We start from the raw sequence: 22622 nt of genomic DNA, 5'->3' as shown, positions 1-22622 counted from the left end.
GTACCAGCGGCCATCCCTCAGTGCCCGCAGACATCTCCTCCGTCTGATTGCTGTCAGCCCCATCTCCCCATCTGCAGGTCTAAAATCTAGGAAACGTCCCACTGGGGGTGAATTTCCTTCCACTCTGCACCTGTGTGCCCTGGAGGGCGTTTATTTGAGGGGTGTATATATAGGTGTATGTATGTATATATATATATATTTGAGGGGTGTATATATGTATTTATATGTACAAATATATTTGAGGGTATAGCATGTATATATGTGTATAAATATATTTGAGGGGTGTATATATGTATACATATATTTGAGGGTTTATACAAGTATATATATGCATATATATTTGAGGGACACACACACAAGCATATATATACATACATATATGTATATATATGTATGTATATAGTGTTCTATAGAACCTAGTGCAGGTCAGTTCTAACTGCTCTGAAATTCTCAACTTGGAAAATGCATTTGCCCCCCAAGACCTGAGGGGCCCCGGTGCAGGTATCCACGGGCCCAGCCCTTCCCAATGCCTAAGCAGACCTGCCTGGAGAGAACACAGCCATGACAGTGGCTACACCCGACTCTTGCCTCGGTTTCCCCATCTGCATAGGCAAAATAACGGGACTTATGTTTCGGGAATGTTGCGAGGATTCATACAGTATGAAATACACCAAGGGGCACGGAGTACACACAAGATACATTAGCTGCCATTGTCGTCATCATCATCATCATCATCATCATCATCAATATCATCATCATCATCATCATCATCATCATCATCATCATCAGCCAATCACTGTTGATTCAATTCTTCAAACACTCTACCTTGGGACAATATCTACCAATCATTTTCTATCTATCTATCTATCTATCTATCTATCTATCTATCTATCTATCTATCTATCTATCTATCTATCTGCTTGTCCACCTTTCTAATTGTCTATCTTTCCATCCGTTATGTATGCATCTATAGATCATGTATGTATCTATCATCTATATATCCACCTTTCTGATCTTCCTCCTCTCTACCTACCTATCTAGTCTATCAATCAAATCGATCTAATCTTCCTTATATGCATTATTTATCATCTGTTTTATATATAATCTATGTTTCAAACTATCTCATCTACCTTTCTACTCTTAATCCAGCCTATTATCCACCATTTTTTCTATCTCTGATCTATCTAATCTTCCTCTACCATCTCCTGATCATCCATCCATCTGTCTGTCTGTTTGTGGGTGGTGCTGGGCATCAGCAGACTCTCTCCCATTGAACTATGCCTCCAGCACATATCCATATCCATATTTTCCATACGTAGGAAACTGAAACTCAGAGAAGTCAAGTTATGTTCTAACAAGTCACACAGCACCCCAGGGACTGAGACAAACCTCAGACACAGATCTATCCAGCTGCAGCGCCCCGAGCTGCCCAGAGCTGGTCTTGGATACACTGGTGATCAGAGTTTGATCTCTGTTTCAGTGGGAAGCAGGCTCAGAGCTGGCAGAGACGAATGAGACAGAGAAAAAGCCTGTGCCACTCAATCTCAGCCCGGTCTAAACGAAGGGCAAAGCCTTAGAGCAGGCAGGTGAGGGCCAGCGGTTTCCGAGAGCAGTGTGCGCCCCACACCCCGCCACGCCCCCTTGGAGACCTCCGGACCCCGGCTGTGTCTGTCTCTTGGCAACCTGGGAAATGTCTGGACAACACAGGCCTCTGTCTACCGGGCGTGGTCAGCCTGATGGATGGCCGACGCTGCCCGAGGAGAGTGGGCCTCATCTGGGATCCGAGTAATCACTCCCAGGAGGAAAAGAGCGGAGAGGTGGTTACTCGTTTGGGACCGTGGCTCAGGACTAATTCGGACATCTGTCATTTTCTGCACAATGGACACTGGCAGCCCGGGGACCCCGGGAGGCTTAGGGGCCGGCAGTGCTGGCCGTCCACACAATCAAGTGACATGGCCAGAGATGAGGACAGGCGTGTCCACTGGAAGGAGCGCTCTACCCGCCTCAGGTTCTCCAATGGGGCCTGGGACGGGGTGGGGAGAGGCGGCCGGGGAGATGGTGAGTCTCCATGCTGCACCCTGACTTTACAGTTTCACCAGCAGTTAGCACCCCCCGGACCCTCTAATTATTATTACTATTCTTTGTGCCAGTCCTGGTGCTTGAACTCAGGGCTCCGGCACCATCCTAGCTTTTTTTGCCCAAGGCTGGTGCTGTATCACTTGAGCCACAGTTTCAAGTTTGGCTGGTTCATTGGGAGATAAGAATCTCATGGACTTCTACCCAGGCATCTTCCTTCCTTCCTTCCTTCCTTCTTTCTTTCCTTCCTTCCTTCCTTCCTTCCTTCCTACCTTCCTTTCTTTTATGGGGCTTGAACTCTGGGCCTGGGCGCTGTCCCTCAGCTCTTCAACTCAAGGTGAGTACTCTACCACTTGAGCCACAACACCACTTCCAGTTTTCTGGTGGTTCATTGGAGATAAGAGTCTCATGGACTCTCCCGCCTGGGTTGGCTTTGAACTCGATCCTCAGATCTCAGCCTCCTGAGCAGCTAGGATGACAGGTGTGAGCCACCGATGCCCAGCCTGCTTTTCCTTCCACCCAGGCTGCCAGGCGTCTGCCCTGCTGTGTGTCCCCACATTTTCCTGGATGGGACTCGGCAGGGCGGGAGAGCCCCGCATGGGTGTCCGTGGGTGTCTGTGGTTCCATCCACTCTTGCTGAGGACCTTTTCCTCTTCCTCTCTCCCTCCTTCCCTTCCTCCCTCACCTGCCCCCATCTTTATGTGCCCGTCCTGCATCAGACAGTGATTGAGTCCCTGCGGAGACCAGGTTTGGGACGCCGGGTGATTCCTTCAGGACCACACATTCCAGAACAGCACCCCCACTTTCCTCTCAGTGTGCCCGGGACGGCAGGCTCGGAACGCGCCCCGCTGGCAGGCGGTGGAGATGAAAGAAGAAACCAGAGCACTTTCTTCCCCCATGATGATAAGAAAGCTCTGACCTGGGGTCTGAACCAAGCCTGCTTCCCGAGGGAGAGCGCCCGCCGGGTCGGCGGGGCCTTGGCGGTTTGCCTGTGGGAGATAAGCAGATTAGAGCGCCTGCCAAGTTTCTCTCCCCCAGATCGAGCCTGAAATGCTAGCTGTTAAGTTCCAAGGGAATACACTGTGCATTTTTGCTTTCATTTTCATTAAAAGGGGTCTGTCTGGACCATCTCTGGGGTGGGGGTGACTGAGAAAGTGGGGGGGGAAGCAGAATGCTCAGAAGGACCGGAGGTCTTCCACACGTCCGACACACCCCAGCATCCTTCCTTCTTCGAGCGCTTTGGAAGAGTCATGAGCCGGGCCGGGGCATGACGTGGTTCTGGGCGGGGGACGTTCCTGGAGATCCTTAATTCAACCTCCACACAGCGTCCTGAACATGCGCAGGGCACAGCCGTCTCTGCCTTGCGTCCCGCTGTGGTCCTAGGATACACGCAAGTCATAGCACTCCATACATGTTGGCAGAGGGATGTATCAATCGAAGGCTCCTCGAAATAAGTGACCCCGTGCCCGTGGAGTTTCTGAGAAGCACGAAGAGACCACGGCCACGTGGAGCCTTCACCACCAATCCCCGCAGCAGGGAGCCAGGTGCGGAGCTCCTGCTTGAAGGTGGAGAGGGCTCCGTGGGGGCTTGGATTGGTTTGCCTTGGCTTTGCTCTCCCCATCACTTTTCTCCCTACAGAAACATCGCAGAGGTCCCGGGGCCGGTGGCTCACGCCTGTAACCCTAGCTGTAGCCTGGGAGGCTCAGATCTGAGGATCTGGGTTCAAAGCCAGCCTGGACAAAAAAAAATCCCCATAAGACTTTATCTCTAATTTAACCACTCAGAAATCGGGAGTGAAGCTGTGGCTCAAAGTGGCAGAGCGCTAGCCTTGAGCCAAAGAGCTCAGGGACAGCACCCAGGGCCCTGAGTTCAAGCCCCAGGACTGGCTATAAAAAGCAAGAAAAGAATCACCTCAGAGGAAATGAGAGTTTGACAGCATCTGCAACCGTCTTGTGGCCGTCACGCAGGCCCTGAGATCTCCCTTTCAACCAGCTGTGGGAGCCGGGAGCCGGCCCGACACAGCACATGGCCGTCACCGCCGCCCGCAGTCACGGGCTCCAGGCTCCGTCAGGCTGAGTGACGAAGGAGGCATTTTTAATATTTGCTAAACAGGATTGCCGGGAAGGTGAAGTCTCGGCGGGGCTCCCAAGCGGTAACTGCTCCTTGTTGTTTTAGGCTAATCATGTACCTAATTTGCCGATTATTGACTTGTTCTCGCCAAGGGTTTTCCTTGGCTTGACACATCAGCTGCAATCAGCGATGGACTGTCAGGGAAATGTGCCGGCTGCTTTAACCACCCGCGCTCCCGCCTCTCAGCAGCAGACCCGAGGTTTCCTCCCACACGCCACGCGGTAGCCCCGTCAGATTAGTATTTCCCCCCCATCTCCTGCTAGAGCCAGGGTTCAGCAAGGCTGACACAGTTCGCCAGATTTCCAATCTCTGGCGAGGGGCAGCAGAGTTGGAGTCGGGAGTCCGCGACGCCTTGCAGGATTGCCTCTCTCTGCCCTGGCTGATTTTGTTGCACAAAAGAAAAAAGAAAAAGAAAAATGCAATCCAGGCCACCACGACGGTGCATTTTAAACATGGCATAATCTCTGACGAAGCTTTAGACACGTCAATACCAAGTTTAGGTCAGGTCAGTAATGAACTGAGGTTAGCAGAGGTCAGCAGAGGTATAGGGTACTTAGACGTGGTGCGGACAAAGAAGATCTGTCAGAGTTTATCCTTTTCTTTTGAGGTCTTCTCTTTTTCTCTTTTCTTGTTGTCCTGCTCCTGGAGTTTGAATGGCTCAGTACCTCTCCCCACTTCTGGTTGGTGCTGTACCCCTTGAGCGAGCCACAACTCCACTTCTGGCTTTTTGCTGGTTGATAGAAGATAAATGTCTCTCGAGTGCATCTGAGACCTGTGTTCAGATCTCAGCCTCTGCGTGGTGGTATTACAGGCGGGAGTCACCAGCCCCTGGACATCAGGTCTTATTCTTAGAACCAGTGCTGAGGATACTCCCTTGAACTCAGGTGTCAGGTTTGTCTGTGGTGGGTCACTAGGCTGTTTGGGGGGCATTTTTGGACATCACCCCCATTTTTTTTTTTTGTAAACTTATGATGTGATTTGCGTGACTAAGCTGAGAAAGGCTTAAAGGTCATGTCTGGCTTCCAAATGGGACACGCTGGGGACATCCAAACTCCACGGGGAGCTGTCCAGGGTCCTGGGAACTGTCCAGGGGCCTGGGTGCTGTCTAGGGGCCTGGGAAACTGTCTAGGGTGTTGGGAACTGTCCAAGGTTCTGGGAGCTGTCCAGGGTCCCATGTTCGGCGAAGCCCGCATTCACTAAGGAGGAGCAAGGCAGGCAGGGGTTCTCAGCCTGGGTAGTGCTAATGACATTTGAGGCTGGTGACAGGCTGTCCTGTGCATTGTCACCAGTCATAACTCTGGTCTCTGCGTTGTGAGCTGGCCACCATCAGTCAATCTAGCCTTTGCCCAAGGATGACGGTCACATTGACAGTAAACAATATGGCCAACAGTGTTTCCAATAAACCATTTTCCCAGGGTAGGAGGACGGTTTGTCGAAATCACCTTTGATTAAGAACCACTGGTACAGGATAACAAGAATCAGCCTGCGCTATTCGAAGCTACCGAGACTTGTCAGGTGGTTTTATGTGTATTTATGTATGCATCTATTTTTAAAAAAAAATTTAACTGCAACGGATGTGTTTCACTCTAGTACAAACTACACATATTAGCAAGGAGCCAAAAGGGACCACCTCAAAATTATTGCTCACTTTCTTTTCTTTTTGTTTCTAAAAACACTTGTTTTGCAGTGAGAAACATAGTTTGTTGTCCACTAAGAAGAAAATAGAGAATTAGTCTTAATCATCTATTGTAGATGGTATATTTAACAGGACCACCTAAGATTCCTTTCTGTGGTACTGGGGTTTGAACCCAGGGCTTTTACGCATGTTAGGCAACCGCTCTCTCCCTGAGATTCTCCCCCAGTCCTCATTCTTTCATTAGAACAAAGCAGCATGGATTTCATGATGACGCCCTCACACACGTACACACATATACCCATGTTCCTCCCTGGTATCCACTCCCTTCCCCCAGCGACTCTCCTCCTCTTTCCCCTTTCCACTTGCACACTTTAAAAAAAGCATAGGTTCAACATCAGAGAGAAAACTGGCATTGTCTCCCGAGTCTGGCTCACGTTGGTCAATCTGGATCCCCACACACTTTTCCACCAACACAGTCTTAAGTTTTTGAACGCATTCCAGCCCTGCTATGATATCTTTCTACTGTACTTCTCATCCAAGCTTTGGAGGCAGGTAATCCAAATCAGAAAGAAAAAGAAAGGAAGAAAGGAAGAAAGGAAGAAAGGAAGAAAGAAAGAAAGAAAGAAAGAAAGAAAGAAAGAAAGAAAGAAAGAAAGAAAGAAAGAAGGAAAGCAAAGCTAAGACTGGTGAAAGGTCACAGCCAAGGTCCCTGGGTTAAGGTGCGGCCTGTGTTCGCTCACGAGTCTCGTGGTAACGAGGCTGTCTCCTCAATGCCACATTGCTTCTGCCTCTTCTTTTCCAAAGTCCATGTAAGAAAGCCAGCTGGGACCCAGCCCGAGCCTTGGGAAATTTAAGCAAGTGGAAAAAGGATTCTCTTCTGTATTTAATATCCTTGGACAAGAATTCTACACCTTGTAGGCTCTTGGTCAGAGCATGATACTCTGTAAAATTTCCACAGAGCTATTTCGTGCAACGTAGCCAATAGAATTTCACTTCCTCCCCCTCCTTCTTCTTCCACTTTCCTTTCTCCAGCTCGAGTGAGTCACCTTGGCTTGCCTGCCAATCTCCACGGAACAGTGCTCCTCCACAGAACATACCAATGGGAACGAGAGATCCTGTGACAGTCGTAGCGGGGAGCCGGTCTTTAGCCCTGCGGTGTAGCTCAGCACTGAATCCTCCGGGGGATGTGGCTCTTCATGCGGACACAAGCGAAGCCCGGGGCTTCTTCCTCTCTTCTTTCTTACCGAAGAGCTCCTGCCCTGCCTGTTCCGTGCCCTTCTGACTGTCTGCAGCCTGCTGCTTCACCCGGACGTCTGAACACACCCCGCACACTGAGTAGAAGCTCCAACACACATCCCCCCTTCCCTTCCCCCCACCCCGGTGCTCCTCCCTTCTAGAAGGGAACATGAGGGTGGGTGTCCCTTGAACAGGGCTAATTTGAGAGGGTGATGAGCCCCCCAACAATGACCCACGTGGCAGGAGGCAGGCAGGTAGGGCAGGGAACAAAAGAAGGAAAGGCAGAGTCACAAAGCCCAGAGTTCTGCATGTCAGGGAGGAAGGGGAGAGATGTAGGTCCAAGCCCGTCTGTCCGCTGTCCGTGGTCCGCTTTTCGCTCAGGTGCACAGCATTGTCCGTGTGACTTAATGCTCCCACTGGCTTTTTCCATGGTGCCGAGCTGCCCAGAGCAGAGAAGCAGGGGAGGAACAGGGCTTTGGAACCAAGTGGGGGAAAGAAAGGCTTTCCTTAACACAGCCCTGGCTGGCTGTGCCCAGAGGCAGGCTGGTGCATCCCTGAGTAGCGCTGACGATTGGGTTTCAGGACTGTAAATCCTCCACGCAGCCACACTGGAGCTAGCGGAGCCTGAAGGGCAGAAGACCCAGGCAGCCATCTGCGTGTAGCTTCCCGGGGCAGCACCCTGCTGGCTGGCTGGGAGCCACGCAACCACGGGGTGGGCGGGGGGTGGGGGTGGGGGACGCGTCCTTTCCTCAGATGAGGGTCTCTTGGGAGAGCAGATGGGATTTGTGGCGAGAAGTTTTGCTGGGTCAGAGTCTGTGTTCACTCATCTCTAGGAAGCGGCGGTGGGGGGGGGCGGGTCTCATGAATACCTTCCTGCAGAGATGGAGGGGGCTTCACAGATGAACACTGCACACGCGAGGGTCCCCCCTTCCCCCCTGTAGCTCGTGGCCAGTGCCGCCTTCTCGGTTCAAAACCGACACAGTCATCAGAGGCCTGGCATCGACCAACGCAGGTTGTTGGGACGGGGCTGCAAGCGAAGTTGCATCTTGAGAGACAACACTGGTCGATTAGTACTGGCTGAGCAGTGCTGGAGGCGTTGGTGTGTGAGGCTCTGTGAGGTGGAGCGCTGCCATCGATTAGCAATGTCTGCTGTGGGCTAAAGACCCGGGGTGTGCGTGTGTGGGGAGACAGTGGCCTGTCTTGTGTTTGCCAATGCTTACAGAGACTTCAGTTCTTCCGCAAGGAATGTTCTAGATGGATACCTTCCCTGCACATCCTAGTCGGCCATGACTGGATCATATGAGTACTTTCTCCCCACGGGGCTGGGAGGACGGGTGTAAAAATCCACACCCGGCTGCCGTTTGAGATGGAGTCTCACCAACTTAGCTTGGACTGGCGGGCACCCACGCTCCCCTGACCGGCCTTCCCCAAGCGGCTAGGATGATGACAAGCAGGAGCCGTCAGTGCCCAGCGGGTCCTTAGTGGGAAAAGAAAGCCAGGCGCGTCATCTCCCATTTTATTATACAGGCCTGTATAATAAAATCTCTACCGGGACAAATGGAGGTCAGACGAAGGAAGAAATGATGCTATCGAAGGTCTAACTCTCCAACCTAACATGGGAATAATCACCCTTTTATGGCCCCCAAATACCCCAGGGGAACTGACCACCAAGGGGGATTGTGGGTAACGCCACCCCCCTTTTCCCATTCCCAAGGGATGTCACCAAGGAGGAGGTTTGCTAAGTTCCCGGGACGGGGGTTCACAGTCTCACAGCACGTGGGCATTTGTGCACTGCTCTGAGATGCCCCGAGGCATGGTCTGATGTTGGATTATTTCCTTCAATTCCCCCAACAGAGTCTCCTTCCCGTTAGTGGCCGGTCCTGATTCTCCTGCTCCCAGGAGTGTGCTCTGCGGTCAGCCTGCGTCTGCCCGCTCCAGATGGCTCAGACCAATCGCACCCTAACCCCTGTGGACTTTCAGCGTCATAATCTCAATTTTCATGTACCTGACAGCATGTGGCTTTTGTCGGTTGTAGGACTTGAACTCAGGGCCTATGTGCTGTCCCTGAGCTTTTTTTACTCAAGGCTAGTGCTCTACAGACACTTCGAGCCACAGTGTCACTTCTGGTTTTCAGCGTCATTTCTGGGTTTCTGGTGGTTCATTGGAGATGCGAGTCTCACAGACTTTCCTGTCCAGGCTGGCTTTGAACCACAGTCCTCAGATCTTCAGCCTCCTGAGTAGCTAGGATGACAGGCGTGAGCCGCCGCGCCTGGCTAGACTCTGTTTTTTCTTTTAATGATTGAATAACATTCCATTGTAAGTGCCACATTTGTTTTACCCATTTGTTCATAAGGGGGCATTTGACTTGTTTTTACTGTTTCTTTTGAGCAGCAAGAATACGGTAATGAACACTGGCATTTTGTGAACAAAAGGCTATCTTCACCTCTCCCGAGCACCACCTCACTCTTGGAAAGACAAAATCAAACCCCCAAATAAAATTCTCCACGACTTGTTGCCCCCTCCCTCCCCCGCCCCCATAGTGGCTGCTCCTCTTCATTCTTACCAGGAAGTTGCCGGGCTGGCGAGAGATTTCCCCACATCCTCACCAACACCCGCTAGTGTTTTTTTTGGGTCCGGTCGTGGGGCCTGAACTCTGGGTCTGGGCGCTGTCCCTCAGCTCTTCAGCTCAAGGCTAGCGCTCTACCGCTTGAGCCACAGCGCCACTTCCGGCTTTGTTCTTTTTGCATATGTGGTGCTGAGGAATCGAACCCAGGGCCTTGAGCATGCAAGGCAAGCGCTCTACCACTGAGCCACCTTCCCAGCCCTAGTGTGTGTTTTACTGACAGGCACCCCCTGAAAGGGGGGGGTAGGAGGGGTGCACACGGGTAAGTGTGCCGGAGGTGAGCGCATACCTGTGCGTGAGATGGAGGAAGACCCCTTCTGATGTAGACGCCGAACAGCGCGTCCTTCCCCAGGGAGATGTTGAACTTCAGGAACTGTGGCTGGCTGAGGTGGAGCTGAGATCTCCAGAACACCCCGGGGGGCACCTCCTGCGTCGCCCGCCGGCCGACCTCCGCTTCGCCGCTGTCTATGCTGCTGTTTTTCAACGACCAGGGCACTGCAAAGCAGGAAGGGGCACCGAGTTAGCCACACCGGGAACACCGCGTTGCTTCCCTCCGGTTGCGTGCCAACATCCGTCCCCTTGTTAACTATGGAGATGACACTCAAGCTTCTCCCGAAAGTCACAACGAACACATCCAGATCCTTAAACAACAAAGCTCATCGATCAGGACGTATTGTGCTCATAAACGGCTTTGTTAAATGGCAGCTCCTTTGTACAGCTACTTGAAGACAATGTAAAAAAAAGAGAATTAAACATTAAAAAAAACACCCACCATGACAAAGCTATTAACTCCCAGAGCACGTGAAATCTTGGCATGATGCTTTCTAAAAAAATTCTGTGATTACCCTTTACCGATCAAATAGAATAAGAGCCTGATAAGTACATGTAAAAATCTCCAACCGCACAGAACACTGACGGGTGTGCAAATTATCAGCAGGAAGAGGGGAGGGTGATGTTAATTTGTCACCAGATTTAATTCTTGGAGCCTTTTATTATTCTTGCCAGATATAAACAAGTCTAGCATCCTCTGACATTTGGAAGGTATCTCTCGGTCTAACATCAGTAAAACAACTCAGCAGAGAATGAAGACTTGGCGGCATGCGAACGCTGGGTTCGGGTCCCATACCGGGCTTGGCTCCTTCTCGGAGTTAGACTCAGGAGCCTGGAACCACCAAGAGGTTCTCACTTTGCCCCGGGACACAGGAACACATTTCAGTGGCTCAGGTTGGAAACAAGGAGGATCAGGTGTCTGTCTACACTCAGCTTCCTTCAGAAGTTGAACAATAGAAGTTTGGGAAAGATCCCGAAGGAGCATTTCTCTGTAACAATGGCTTCTTCAGCAGCTATGTGATGAAGGTCAGTCAAGAGAAACACCTTAATTGATGTCTCTGAGCTTTGCCTTCCTGCTCTGCGGAATGGGAAACCGACTTAGCTCGAACATGGCTGGAGAAAGGTCACTCGCCATGGCTCCAAAGAGCTCTGAACTAGGTAGGAAGGATAAAGATCACATCTCACCCCGCTCCGGTCTTCCCAAGGATGGCCGCCCTTCTGGGGGGGAGGGGCAATCACACTGGCGGTCCCCAAGGCCGGACAGCCCAGTTCAGCCTGTGTGCATAGGCCCCTCTGGGCCGCACAGACCCGTACCGGCCAGCACGCCTGGCAGAGGGTTTGGATGGCCCTGGAGAAATGATACTGTTGTCAAGACTGGCAAAGAAGGCCCAGTGTACCGTCCCGGGCTCTTAGTTTGCTACTGCAACATGTGATCACAACCTCAGTTTTTCCATCTCTAAAATAGACAGGTAACATTCTGGGAATCTCTCAATGATTAAAACAAACAAACAAACAACCCCCCCTACGCTATGGGGTAGCATAGATACCTGGATTTATGAATGTTGGAATGTCTAATTTTTTCTTTTAACATGGAAGAGGATAGTTCTTTTTAAAATTTGGTTTAATAGCAGATAAGAAGCCAACGAAGCAGGAGAAACATGGGTTTGGACTTCCAGAAGAATCCCTCTAACATCTAAGATAATCACAGTAGGGCAGGCAAGGTGGAAATGCCTACGTCGTAATTCCTTAAGAAGCAAAGAACCAGAGACCCTGAGTGGGTCTGAACTTGAGCCTGGCAAACTGCAAGGGAGGACGGGGAGCGGAGTAGGAGGTGTGGCACAGAGACCTTCGGTGGAGGCGGTATGGGGTCACGTCTTCACGTTGCTGCTCACTAAGTGTAACGGTGTTCTGTGCCTCAGTTTCCCCAGCTGTCTCCCCGAGACCCCTTCTTGCGTATTTCACAGGGTTGTTTTGAGGAATGAGTGACTTGGTCCATGCAAAGTCTTAGGATAATTATTATTAATAGTATACATTGTCATCATCTGTAAGGTCTGAAGTCTTACTTGGTGGTTTCACGGAGATAATGATAGATCCAGGAGGGAAGATTCATTATCACCAGTTGCCCGGAGAATCTGATTAAGAAAAACTAAAAACTATTTTTTTTTTTAACTTTACAAGGTTGCATTTAATGGACTCCCCCGTGGCTGGCCCCATGCACGTAAGCATCTCTTCGGGAAGGACTCAGTCAGGAAAACCAGTGCTAGCCACACCCACAACTGCCACAAAGCCCCCTGGGAGAGGCGGTGGGAACAAGCCAGCCCTGCGGCGCCATTTCCTGAGGATCCCACGGAAGCAAGCGGAGCTCCAGAGACACTCTCAGCTCGCGAGTGTCGGATGTGTCACGGGAGAGTTTATAAGATGTAACTCAAATGGCGCCCATGTTATACATGTGTGCTTTGCCCGGTCAGAGGCTGGACTGACACAGGTTGCCGTCCTCTGCCAGGTGCCCAGAGGCCCCAGCTCAGGTCACAGCCCAGCCCGCGAGCCCCTGGATCACAGACAGCCTGTAAAAGCCCATGCCAAGACCGTGACCTTCACCTCAGCTGTGTGTGGCCTGCAGGTGACCGGGGTGCTCAGTACACACGAGGGAGTAGCCCAGCCGGCCTGCCACGGCGTGCGTCCGCCATCGGGAACCGAGACGAGCCTGACGGTTGCTCGACAGGGCGAAGCATCCCGGTGAGCCACACAAAGTCTCCCCACCATCCCCGGAGCTGGGGTCTCCAGGGCCCGCTTTCTACGCTGACGTGGTGGTTCTGGCTGGTGTCTCTCTGGCTTGCAGACAAGATTCCCGTTTTCTCTTCTTCCCTTGATTAGTATTATTTTTTTCGAGGCAATACTCTAATGATCAATTTTCCAGGATCATCTAACTCTCTCTGTAACGCACGGAAGATTGCCCGTGACAGTGTGGAACGATGGTCGAATTCTGAAACGTGTACCTAAAATTTCAACCAGTTCAGTGAGACCGATGCTGAGCCCTCGTAGCCACCGTAGAGACTAATTGCTCCTCAACGCATTCCTGTAATTCATTCCTGGGAACAGCGAAACGATTCCCCGGGCCAGCGCTAAAGGAGCGAGCACAGAGTGCTACCCAGGACACAAGGCCTCTTATTAATACTTCCTCACTTAACCGAACTCCAGAGGCACGCATGCATAAATCTGCCTGGCTGACTATTCCGCTTCACCTGTTTCTATCTATGGCAAATCAAGTCGAATTCAGAACATTGCTTCAGTCATTCTACCTCGTTTCCATTTATTTGGGAGCCAAGACAATCGCTGGAGGCTTCTGTTTAACCAACAGGTACCGGAAAAGTCTCTTCGATTCTCCTGATGGCTGCTGCTCTGGACCAGACTTGTTCTTTAGGCTGAGATCTGCAGGGGACAGGGGCCTGGGACAGTGCTCTTGGCACGGTACCTTGACGGTGGTTTGTGGGAAACCCTTCAACTGCACAGGGCCCGGGTGTCTTCCGACAGCTCCAGCCATCGGTCCCCTCTCCGTCCCTGAGCGAGTGCCAGCATCCAGGCCTCTGAGGGGTCAGGCGATGTCGCCTCTGCACTGCCCCACCACCGGCACCAGAGCCACTGGTCCGGGGTGGCTCCCTGCCACGCAAGCCCCAGTACCCTTATATCTTTTCCCCCCGCTTCTCCAGTGAGAGAAACTAAGATGGGTGGGAGCTGAGGGGGGGTGTCCACAGATCTCCAGTGTGTGTGTGTGGGGATTTGGGGCAAAAGCCACCTCTGATGGGCCCTGAACCCCACATATCTGACTCCTAGGTGGGCCACACTTCAGAGCCCGTGCTAAGTACACTGTGCACAGAGATGTGAGGGTGGAGGGCTTGGATGTAGGGAGGGAGGGGCCGGGGGAGGGGGACACCCATCTCTGCAGAGACATGCGGGCAGAGGTGGGGACTGAACCCTGGGCGCACAGGCCAGAGCTAAAAACACAGTGTGCGCAATGGGAACGGGGGGAAGGCCGGGAGCATAGGAACCCATGTCAAGCCACAAGGATGCTGTATATAACAACAGGCCACGCAACAATGATCTATGTGACAACAGTACTCCAGACCCCAACACACTGCACCACGAGACTCTAGGCAACCACAACGATCTCTACAATAAAGCGCTACACCACCACAACACCTGCATAGCACGACACAACCACCTACTGCACAACGGCAATCTACCCAACAGCCATCCACACAAGGGAGTGCTATACGGCAGTAATCTGCACAACAGTAATCTCCACAGGATGTCCCAGACAACAACCCAAACCACCAGGCTCTGAAAAACAGCAACCCTCTACCCAACAGCGACTGCGATTCTCAACTGGACAGGATGGGGCAGATGCACACCCCAGGAACAAAGGGACTTGGCCCTGACAGTGCCCGTCCTAACGGTCTCCAAAACAAGCCGGGCCACAGAAGCCGGCACTCTCTCTCCAGCAGACTTTCACTGCCGCCAACATGACCCCTCGTCCTTCCAGAAACTTCCCCGACTTTGGAAAAGCCCCACACAGGGAAGCGATCATTTAGAAACCCCGGGCTGTGTGCGGGGAGAGGCGGAGTTGACGGGAACCAGAGGAAGAATCTAGCAACCTCCCTGCGAATCTGGCTCCTGGTACCGTGCATTAAGCCAACGAGTAAAAATCATTACGAAGTTTTTGCTGAAGGGGCAAGATGTGGAGAAACATGTTTCTAAACAGGATAACAGGCTTTGCCATTTTTTTCCAACTTGCGCACCATCTGGAAATTCTGATTTTTTTCAAAGGGGAGGAAAGAAATGTGCTTCAGGCACAAATAAATGTTTACAGCGGAGTTATAAACCGAGAATGGCAGGGCTTAAAACAGACAGGCTGGCCACGCTGGAGCGCAGACTGGCGGGAGGAGAGCTAACCACCGGGCAGCCAGCGTGCTCTGCACACTGGCTTCCTCCTGGGTGGGAAGTTCTGCTCTCCACGGACCTCTCTCTGCCTCCCATTCCTGTTTCTCATCTGTGAAATGACCCCACCTCCTAGCAGAGGACCGCAGTCAGCTCTGAGAAGGAAGAGGGAAGAAAGGAAGGATGATGGTGTCTTGACCTGCTGGAAGCTCTCTTCCCTTTGGGAAGACGCAGTGTCTCAGAGAAAGCCGTGACCCATGGGACCTTGGGAAACCAACTGGCTAGGAGAGACAGGTGTGACGTCCATTGTGAGCACAAAACACAAGGTGCGGTCACCCACGCCCACGGCAGGCAGAGAGAGAGGGAGAGAGGGAGAGAAAGAGGGAGGGGAAGAGAGGGAGAGAAAGAGGAGGAGAGGGAGGGAGGGGGACAGAAGGAGAGAGGGAAGGGGTGGGAGACAGAAGGAGAGAGAGAGGGAGAGGGAGAGGGAGGGGGAGAGAGCGAGAGTTTTAGAAAAGGAGAAATGAATCTGGAGATGCAGAGGGCCCTGGAAGCCTGGGGAGCCGGGGCCTCTGTTGTTTCTGGTGGCCTGCACCTCTCAGAACAGCTGCCAGATTTGATTTTGGGGGTGGATTTTGCTGACCTCTAGTACAGAGGACACTTGGGATCAAAGGTGAATGACAGGTTTTGAGAAAGGCCGTGAAATTCTACTGGACAGTTAATTCTCTGAAATTTAGGGCACTAACTAGGTACCCAGGATGTGGCCTTTATAGTTCCTGACACCTCAGCCAATCAGAGCCATGAGACTCAATCAGAGCCAAGAGAATCAGCCAATCAGAGCCAAAGGACTCAGTCAAAGACAAAGGACTCAGTCAAAGACAAAGGACTCAGCCAATCAGAGCTGAGAGAATCAGCTAATCAGAGGCACAGGACTCAACCAATCGGAGCCAAAGGACTCAGCAAATCAGGTATGTAAGACTCAATCAGAGCTGAGAGAATCAGCCAATCCAAGCCAGAGACTCAATCAAAGCCACAGGAGTTGGTCAATCAGCTTGGTGGGACTCAGCCAATCAGAGCCAAAGGACTCAGTCAATCACACTGGGTCCCTCTTGCCAAGGGACCAGGTCAGGATACCACAGCTAGGTCTTGGTTCTCACGGCCAAGGGAACCCCGGATCTATAGGAAAAGGACCCCACTTTCTCCAAAGGGAGACACAGAGAAACACACACCAGACGGAGCAATGCTGGCAGGCCCACACCCCTCTTCTTCACGGATGCCCAGCGGCCCCCCTTGCTAAAGTTTCACTGAAGGAGGGCAGAGCAAAGATGATAAGCAGGGGCATGTGGAGAAGGGAAGGGAGACAGAAGCCTCCCGGACCAGCTCGCCCAAGGAGTGAATCCAGGGCACGTGCAGCTGCCCTGCCTGCTCAGGTCCGCACTCCGGACACGCTCCCGAGCGACGGCCATCCACGGCCCATCTCCACGTCTGAGAAGGGGCTCGCAGGCCTGTGGCTTTGCTCACACTTTAATTCGCTCCTGCCAGATACTTAGCCAGCAATTGCTTAATAGGATTAACGTCCCTGGCAATGTGTGGGGGTGAATCTTGATTAAAACATCGGCATGAAGGGTTATCGTAACCCCCTACACCCCCAAACAAAAATGGAGGGGGTGTTAGTTAATTAACTTATTGCCAATGTGTCCTCTTCGCTTTTAGCAGCACTGAAATAACTGACTGAAATCGATCGGGTTATCTAAGTGTATAGAATTGGGGATGCGGAGGTTGCTGGGTTGAGAATTTCAAGCCTCAGTCACTTTCTCTAAAATTCAGTGTGTGTGTGTGCGTGTGCACGTGCGCGTGTGCATATATATGTACATGTTTGCGTGTGTTGTGTGCATGTGAGCATGCATGCATGTGCATGTTTTTGTGTGTCTGTGTGCGTGTATATGCATGTGTTTGTGTGTGCATGTGTGCTTGTACAGGTAGGGGGTCATTAAATTCTGATCGCTTTATAATCCTTAACAACAACAACAACAACAAACACCTGGAAAAGATGCCAGACACCCTCAGCCATCAGAAGAGCACAGTTCTGCTCTTTTGAAAGATGAGTTTTGTTTCATCTTGATGAAATTAAAAAAAAAAAATTCTCACACTTTTTCAGTTCCCAATCAACAGAAAAATCCACTGGGTGTCGGTTTGGCCAGAGTGTCTTGTCTATCTCGTACCTCATCTGGGAAATACCCGAGTTAGTACAAATGGCCCAGCACTTTCTTCCGAGGGAGGGCCAGGGTACGAAGGAGAGGGTCTCTCTGTGCAGACGGACGCACATGTGCGGGCGTGTTCTCCGAGGGGGCTTCTGTGCCCCTGGGCTGTGGTGAGCTACAGTAGCATGGAAGGGGGTCTATCTTCACCGGTGGAGCTCTGTGCTCTCGGAGATGTCACGCCACGTGACCACGCCCAGCCAGTCCATCCCCGCGCACGCCCATCCTCCAGCAGACAGCCTCACCTGCAGATGTGCGCCCCACACCCCCAGAACTTCTCGGGGCTGACTGTGGATTAAAGACCACCACCGACGGACAGAGACCCTGAGTGGAGAGAGGGGCCTGTCTCATGGATCGCCGCACAGCCCGTGATGCCCCTCCTCCAAGTGATCATTTCTTATTGGTCCCAAGGGGGAACGTGCCCGCCAAGAGCCTGGACCGCAAAAGAAAGTGCTAGAAGGTGGTGGACTTCCACTTCCACATCCCAGGCCAAGCACCATGGCCCTGGGGTCTGGGAAACTTGTCTGAGCTGAGCTCAGAGCGGCTCAGTGTGATGATCACTGCAGAATGTATCCAGCGGTTCTTAGAGACAGGGCTAGAAAGACAGAAGGGTCCCACCTGGAGCTTTATGGCAGCTCTGGGAAGATGATTGAAAGACAATTAGCTCTCTCTGTAACCTGTGCACACCTCCAAAAGCCAAGGGGTTCTGACATCCTCCCTGTGGAAATCAACATGTCTAAGGAGAAGGCCACCATCCAACCCAAAGGTGCACAGGACACGGGCCTGAACTCAGTCTGTACCTGCCTAACTTGCCACGGGCTATGGGGCAAGTTTCTAGAACAGAGATGATCCCTCTCCCCTTCGAGCCAGTAGGGTCTCACAGTTCTAAGCCAGGGGCACTATAGGTCCCCAGGAAGGGTCCTCTCGTTCTAAGACAGATGCTGCAAGGCCTGGAAAGAGACAGTACTGCCGAGCGGCCACAAAGGCTCAGAGGCAGAGGGGTGCAGCCTACGCGTGGACACGCCGTCCACACACGCAACCGCCACGCCACGTCCAGCCCTGTAAGGGCCCCACGGCTGCCCCTGCCCAGCCAGTGTCTGTGCCCCACCGCCCCCACGGGCCTATTTGCTCCCTTCTTTCTGAGCATTTCTCAGCACCCCGTGTGAGCACCTCTTTTTAACCCCCGCAAGAACAGCGCGCCGCTGGCTTCGGTGAGCATTTCCACCGTCCCCGTGGACCAGAGACACTTCACTATGGAGTTGTCAAATCCCCTTTCCTCTCTCCCCAAATCAGAGCAGCCCGTGGTCTCCCTCACGCCAGCCAGGTCTGCCCGCTCCCTGAGTGTGGGGGGGAGACGGTCTGTCTTGTGGCGGGAGAGAGCCTCCCAGGCTGGCAGTGGAGGGAGTGCCACCCCCCGTAGGCAGGGCCTCTTCTAGCTGCGGTTTCTACCCAGGTCTTGAGAAGCTTTGGAGCGCTCTAGATGGTGCCAGGCGCTGGATAGCAGTGCATGGGCAGCGGGCGCCCGGCTTCCAGCCCAGCACAGCTAACAGACAGGAGCAGCACACAGCTTGTACAGGGACACCCCTCTCCCTGCCCCCTCTCTCATGCCTTCTGAGATTTGGATTAAAAAAAAGCGGGGGGGGGGGACCCTGGCTCCGCTTTGGCGAGGGCTGTTGAGCTGTCTCTCCTCCGAGCCACAGGGCGCGTGCGGCCCTCTCCTCACCTTTGCCCCCAGAGGCTGCCGTGGCCGCATCGTCGCTTCCCGGCAGGCTGGTCCTTATCCCGTTGTTAAAGGCGTGTCCATCCGCGGGCTGCAGTTGCCAGTTGAGTCCCAGCAGATGCATGGCTGCGGGAGAGACAAAGTGATGGAGATATGAATGGAGAATTCGGCAAGGCAAAGGTCAGGGCGAGGAGGGCCGGGGAGCCGTTGGTTGCCTTTAAGGAAGCCGTGGTGCGAAAAAGAAAATGGCCGCAGCGATTAGCTCAAGACCGACAGACAGACAGCGTGCCAAGCTGACTTGCATGGGTCCCGGCACCCTAGTGTGCACCCAGCCCCTTGGTGGGTGGGAGCGCGAGGAGAAAACAGGTGGGAGGTGCCCGGGTGGAGCCTCCCCCCCCCCCCCCAGCTGTGGGAAGCAGGTGCTCTAGGCCCACCTTCCAGAAGCAAGACCCGGGGTGCGATCTCCAGACTGCTCAGGGAGACTCAGCTTCAATAAAAGAGTGGAGGCACCCTGGGCTCCGGGTTAGGCCTGTTCTGCCCCCTAGATCACCGGTCTGTGTGAGAGGGGAGGCGTACCCCCAACACCTGCATGTCCCCAAAGCCCCCTGGGAGGCCGTGCTCTTGGCTTGGGACCATGAAGGACACCGGGTCTGCGGGCTGTGTCGGAGACCATGGGCTGACACGATGCTGGCATCCGGGGCACCGTGGGAGACGGAGGGCGGCCGCCGGGGCGGCTCAAGAGTTGTCTGTGGGGAGGCGGAGAGCGTGCAGGTAGCTCCGTGTTCTGGTGGCAGTGAATTCTGCAAGCCTGCCATCCGGAGGGAGGCTGCATTCACGTAAGGTTAAAAACTCATCTTCAGACAAGACCGGTCAGATGGATGGACAGACAGCCGCGGACGAAGACAGCGAGGTATCTGTGTGTGCGCGCGCGTACCTGTCCTGGTTTTCTCTCCTACGTCTCCCCGTGTCCCACGCATCTCCGCCCGTGTGCAAGGCTGGGTCCGCACAGGCATAGGGGCCTCCCGCTCGCTTACGCCCTCCGTTGGGGTGACGCCCGATATCCCCCCGCTTTCTCACCCATCCTATGTAGGTCACTTCCTCGAAGAGACCGGATGCCACTGCCTCGAATCATGACACACTTTCACCACTCGGAGGTCAGGAAATGAGAGCCGACGGTGGCGGCGGCTTCAGATAACGAGAACTTCTGGTTTGTAATTACCAGGTGAAAGTTGCCGAGGAATGAGTTATTTCAATGTGATCTTTTTTTTTTTTTTTTTTGGTCCAAGAACAACCAACCCCCCCCAAACCATCCCCAAACTCCAACCCACGGTCCTCCCAGTCCTGTCTGGGTCCAGCTGCTGCTGGCCACGAAGACCATGCCAAGGGGCCAGCAGCGTCTCTACCCCAGGACCAGTGCGGGGAGAGGAGCTGGTGCTCCCCACCACTCAGGGGACGGGGCGGGGGTGCAGAGGGCCGCGGTGACCTCCCGTGCACCGCCCCATCCTCGTGAGACCACTGGCGACCACCGCGCTCGTTCTGGGCGGGGCTGGTGGCGTGGAGGGAGCAGGGCACTCAGAAGTCGCTGGCTGCTGAGCTGCCAAGCAGAGGGCACCTTGTCTGGCCTGGGTGCCATGGTAGTTTTCTCTTCATTCCAAAACCAAATCTTGTGACCATGAGCAACCAGAGAAGGGTGGGGGGAGAGGGTCCATCAGAGCCAGGGGGAGAAGGGAGGGAGGATTCGAGACTTTCTGTGGGCACTTGGATAAAACACCCACAATGGAGACCCAGGCTCTGGAGAGCCGGTGGACCTGCTGGCCAATGACCTCCCGTCTCTTGTTCTGCTACTGATCAATCAGTGTCTGCCCTGGGCACTGGGAGGCGGGCTATCTGCAGCAGCATGCTATCTGCGTCCTTACGGTGTTATTATTATCCTAATCTCTATCAATGAACTTTATGAATGTGCCGCCTCTTGATCTGCGTCACCCCTTGCTGCATCCTCCCCCATCCCTCCCTTCCCCTCCCCTGCCCGCACTCTTCCTAACTTCGGCAGATAGACACTGGATTCTTGTCTACATGTCCCGGCTCTTCTCTTCACCCTTCTTCTGCCCTTCTCCCCTCGACCCCACCCCATCCCTTTCATGTACTTGCTTCCCGGTGAGTTCTTTCCACGAGCTCCGATCTTTGATTCCTTTCTAAGCAATTGCACCAGCCAAGATGTCCCTTGGATCTGCTGCATTCCAGCAAATCCATTTGTGCACCAACTTGCCCACCACACCATCTATTTACTTAGGGTGTGACACAAGGGGGGAGGCATGGGGGCCATCCCACAAATAAAACCAACGCCGCCACCACAGAGGGCCGGAGAGTGGCATCAGATCACACCGTTGCCATTTATGGACCGGATAGCCACGTGATGATATTTTGATGCTATCGGAATAACTGTATCTAACAGCTTCTGTCAAACATGGAGGACCTCGGTGCCGGTGTCCAAGGCCCCCCGGGCAGTCCAGGTGACATTTTACCACACTATTATCTAGCCAGGCCACCACTAGCCAGGGATAGAAGAAATGAGCCCTGACAGTCATGAGTCCCCTTAGTGAGTGGGGATCTTTGTTACAGGATTGTGTCTGAGTCCACGCTGACTGATACACTCACTCAAAAAAAGAGAGAGGGGAGATGCCACATGGCTACTCCAGATCTCTGTGTGACCTGCATGGTTGACTGGGTCAGGATGTTCTCCAAAACCCAGGCTAGCAGAGTCAGCCCATTGTTAATACCTGCTAAATTTGCTGTTTCCCGCGTGATAACAGCGTCGCTCTGGCTCTGGAAGTCCGTGAGACTCTGACCTCCAATTCACCACCAGAAAACCAGAGGCAGCGCTGTGGCCCAAAGCGGTAGAGCACTAGCCCCGAGGGTGAAAGTTCCTGGAGGCGGCCTGGTGGGCACGAGGCCTTGAGTTCAGCCTCAAGTAATGCCGGTCCCCCCTACCCCCAGGGGAAAACAAAACACCACCCAAACCTACAAAAATCAAACCAGGTGTTCAGGAGACCTCGCAGTGCTCCTGGGCCTCAGAGAGTAAATGCAGCTAGCTCAGTGACACCGGCTACGGGGGCGCCAGTTCAAATGCAAGGCTGCCTTCCTCCCTCTCCTCCTCCCCCCCCCCCGCCACTGGCCCACCTGCACCTGGGGTAAGGAGGAGAAAGGAGCTAAGGAAACACGGGCAGGCCGGGCCTCACACCCTGCGTGGAACTCTCTTGCAATCGGGTCATCTGCTCAGCAAAGCCGACACTGGGCACCCGGGGAGGTGGCCAACAAAACTTCCCATTTTTAGTTTCTGTCGGGGTTGGCTTGAGATTTTTTTTTCCCTTTTCACTCAGAAATGGAAAAGAATTCCTGCATAAGCAAATATGTGCGTACGCATTCCCTCAGTTCATTTGCTTTTTTTTTTAAAGGTAACACAGAGGTCTTTTCACACATTGATTGTGAAGGAAAACATTATTATCCGACATTCTTATTATTAATCATTCGATTATTCTATTATGATTACTACATTCCTATTCTCTTCTATGTTTATTTTTATTGTTTATTTATATTATTATTATTATCCTCTCCCAGCTCATGTCCAGCTGAGAAAGGAGGTAGTGTGCAGCGGTCTCTGTGTGGTGATATTCTTCTATT

At 52.9% G+C, this 22622-nt stretch overlaps 1 protein-coding gene across 5 annotated transcripts in view; it reads right to left on the bottom strand.

The window, feature by feature from the left end:
* Tenm2 (teneurin transmembrane protein 2) overlaps positions 1-22622 on the bottom strand; it is a 634115-nt gene that overhangs the window by 94240 nt on the left and 517253 nt on the right. For 4 of the 5 annotated variants that reach the window (XM_042670218.1, XM_042670217.1, XM_042670219.1 and 1 more), the window contains 2 exons: positions 18948-19070; positions 9991-10196 (listed from right to left, as the gene is read on the bottom strand). In XM_042670218.1, coding sequence (XP_042526152.1) covers positions 9991-10196; positions 18948-19070 — 329 coding nt within the window. The remainder of the gene's footprint in view (positions 1-9990; positions 10197-18947; positions 19071-22622) is intronic. The other variant, XM_042670221.1, reaches the window with a different exon arrangement.

Source organism: Dipodomys spectabilis, unplaced genomic scaffold (assembly GCF_019054845.1).
Source record: "Dipodomys spectabilis isolate Male_0828 unplaced genomic scaffold, ASM1905484v1 ptg000528l, whole genome shotgun sequence".
Lineage (NCBI taxonomy): Eukaryota > Metazoa > Chordata > Mammalia > Rodentia > Heteromyidae > Dipodomys > Dipodomys spectabilis.
This window is presented reverse-complemented; position numbering and strand designations above follow the sequence as displayed.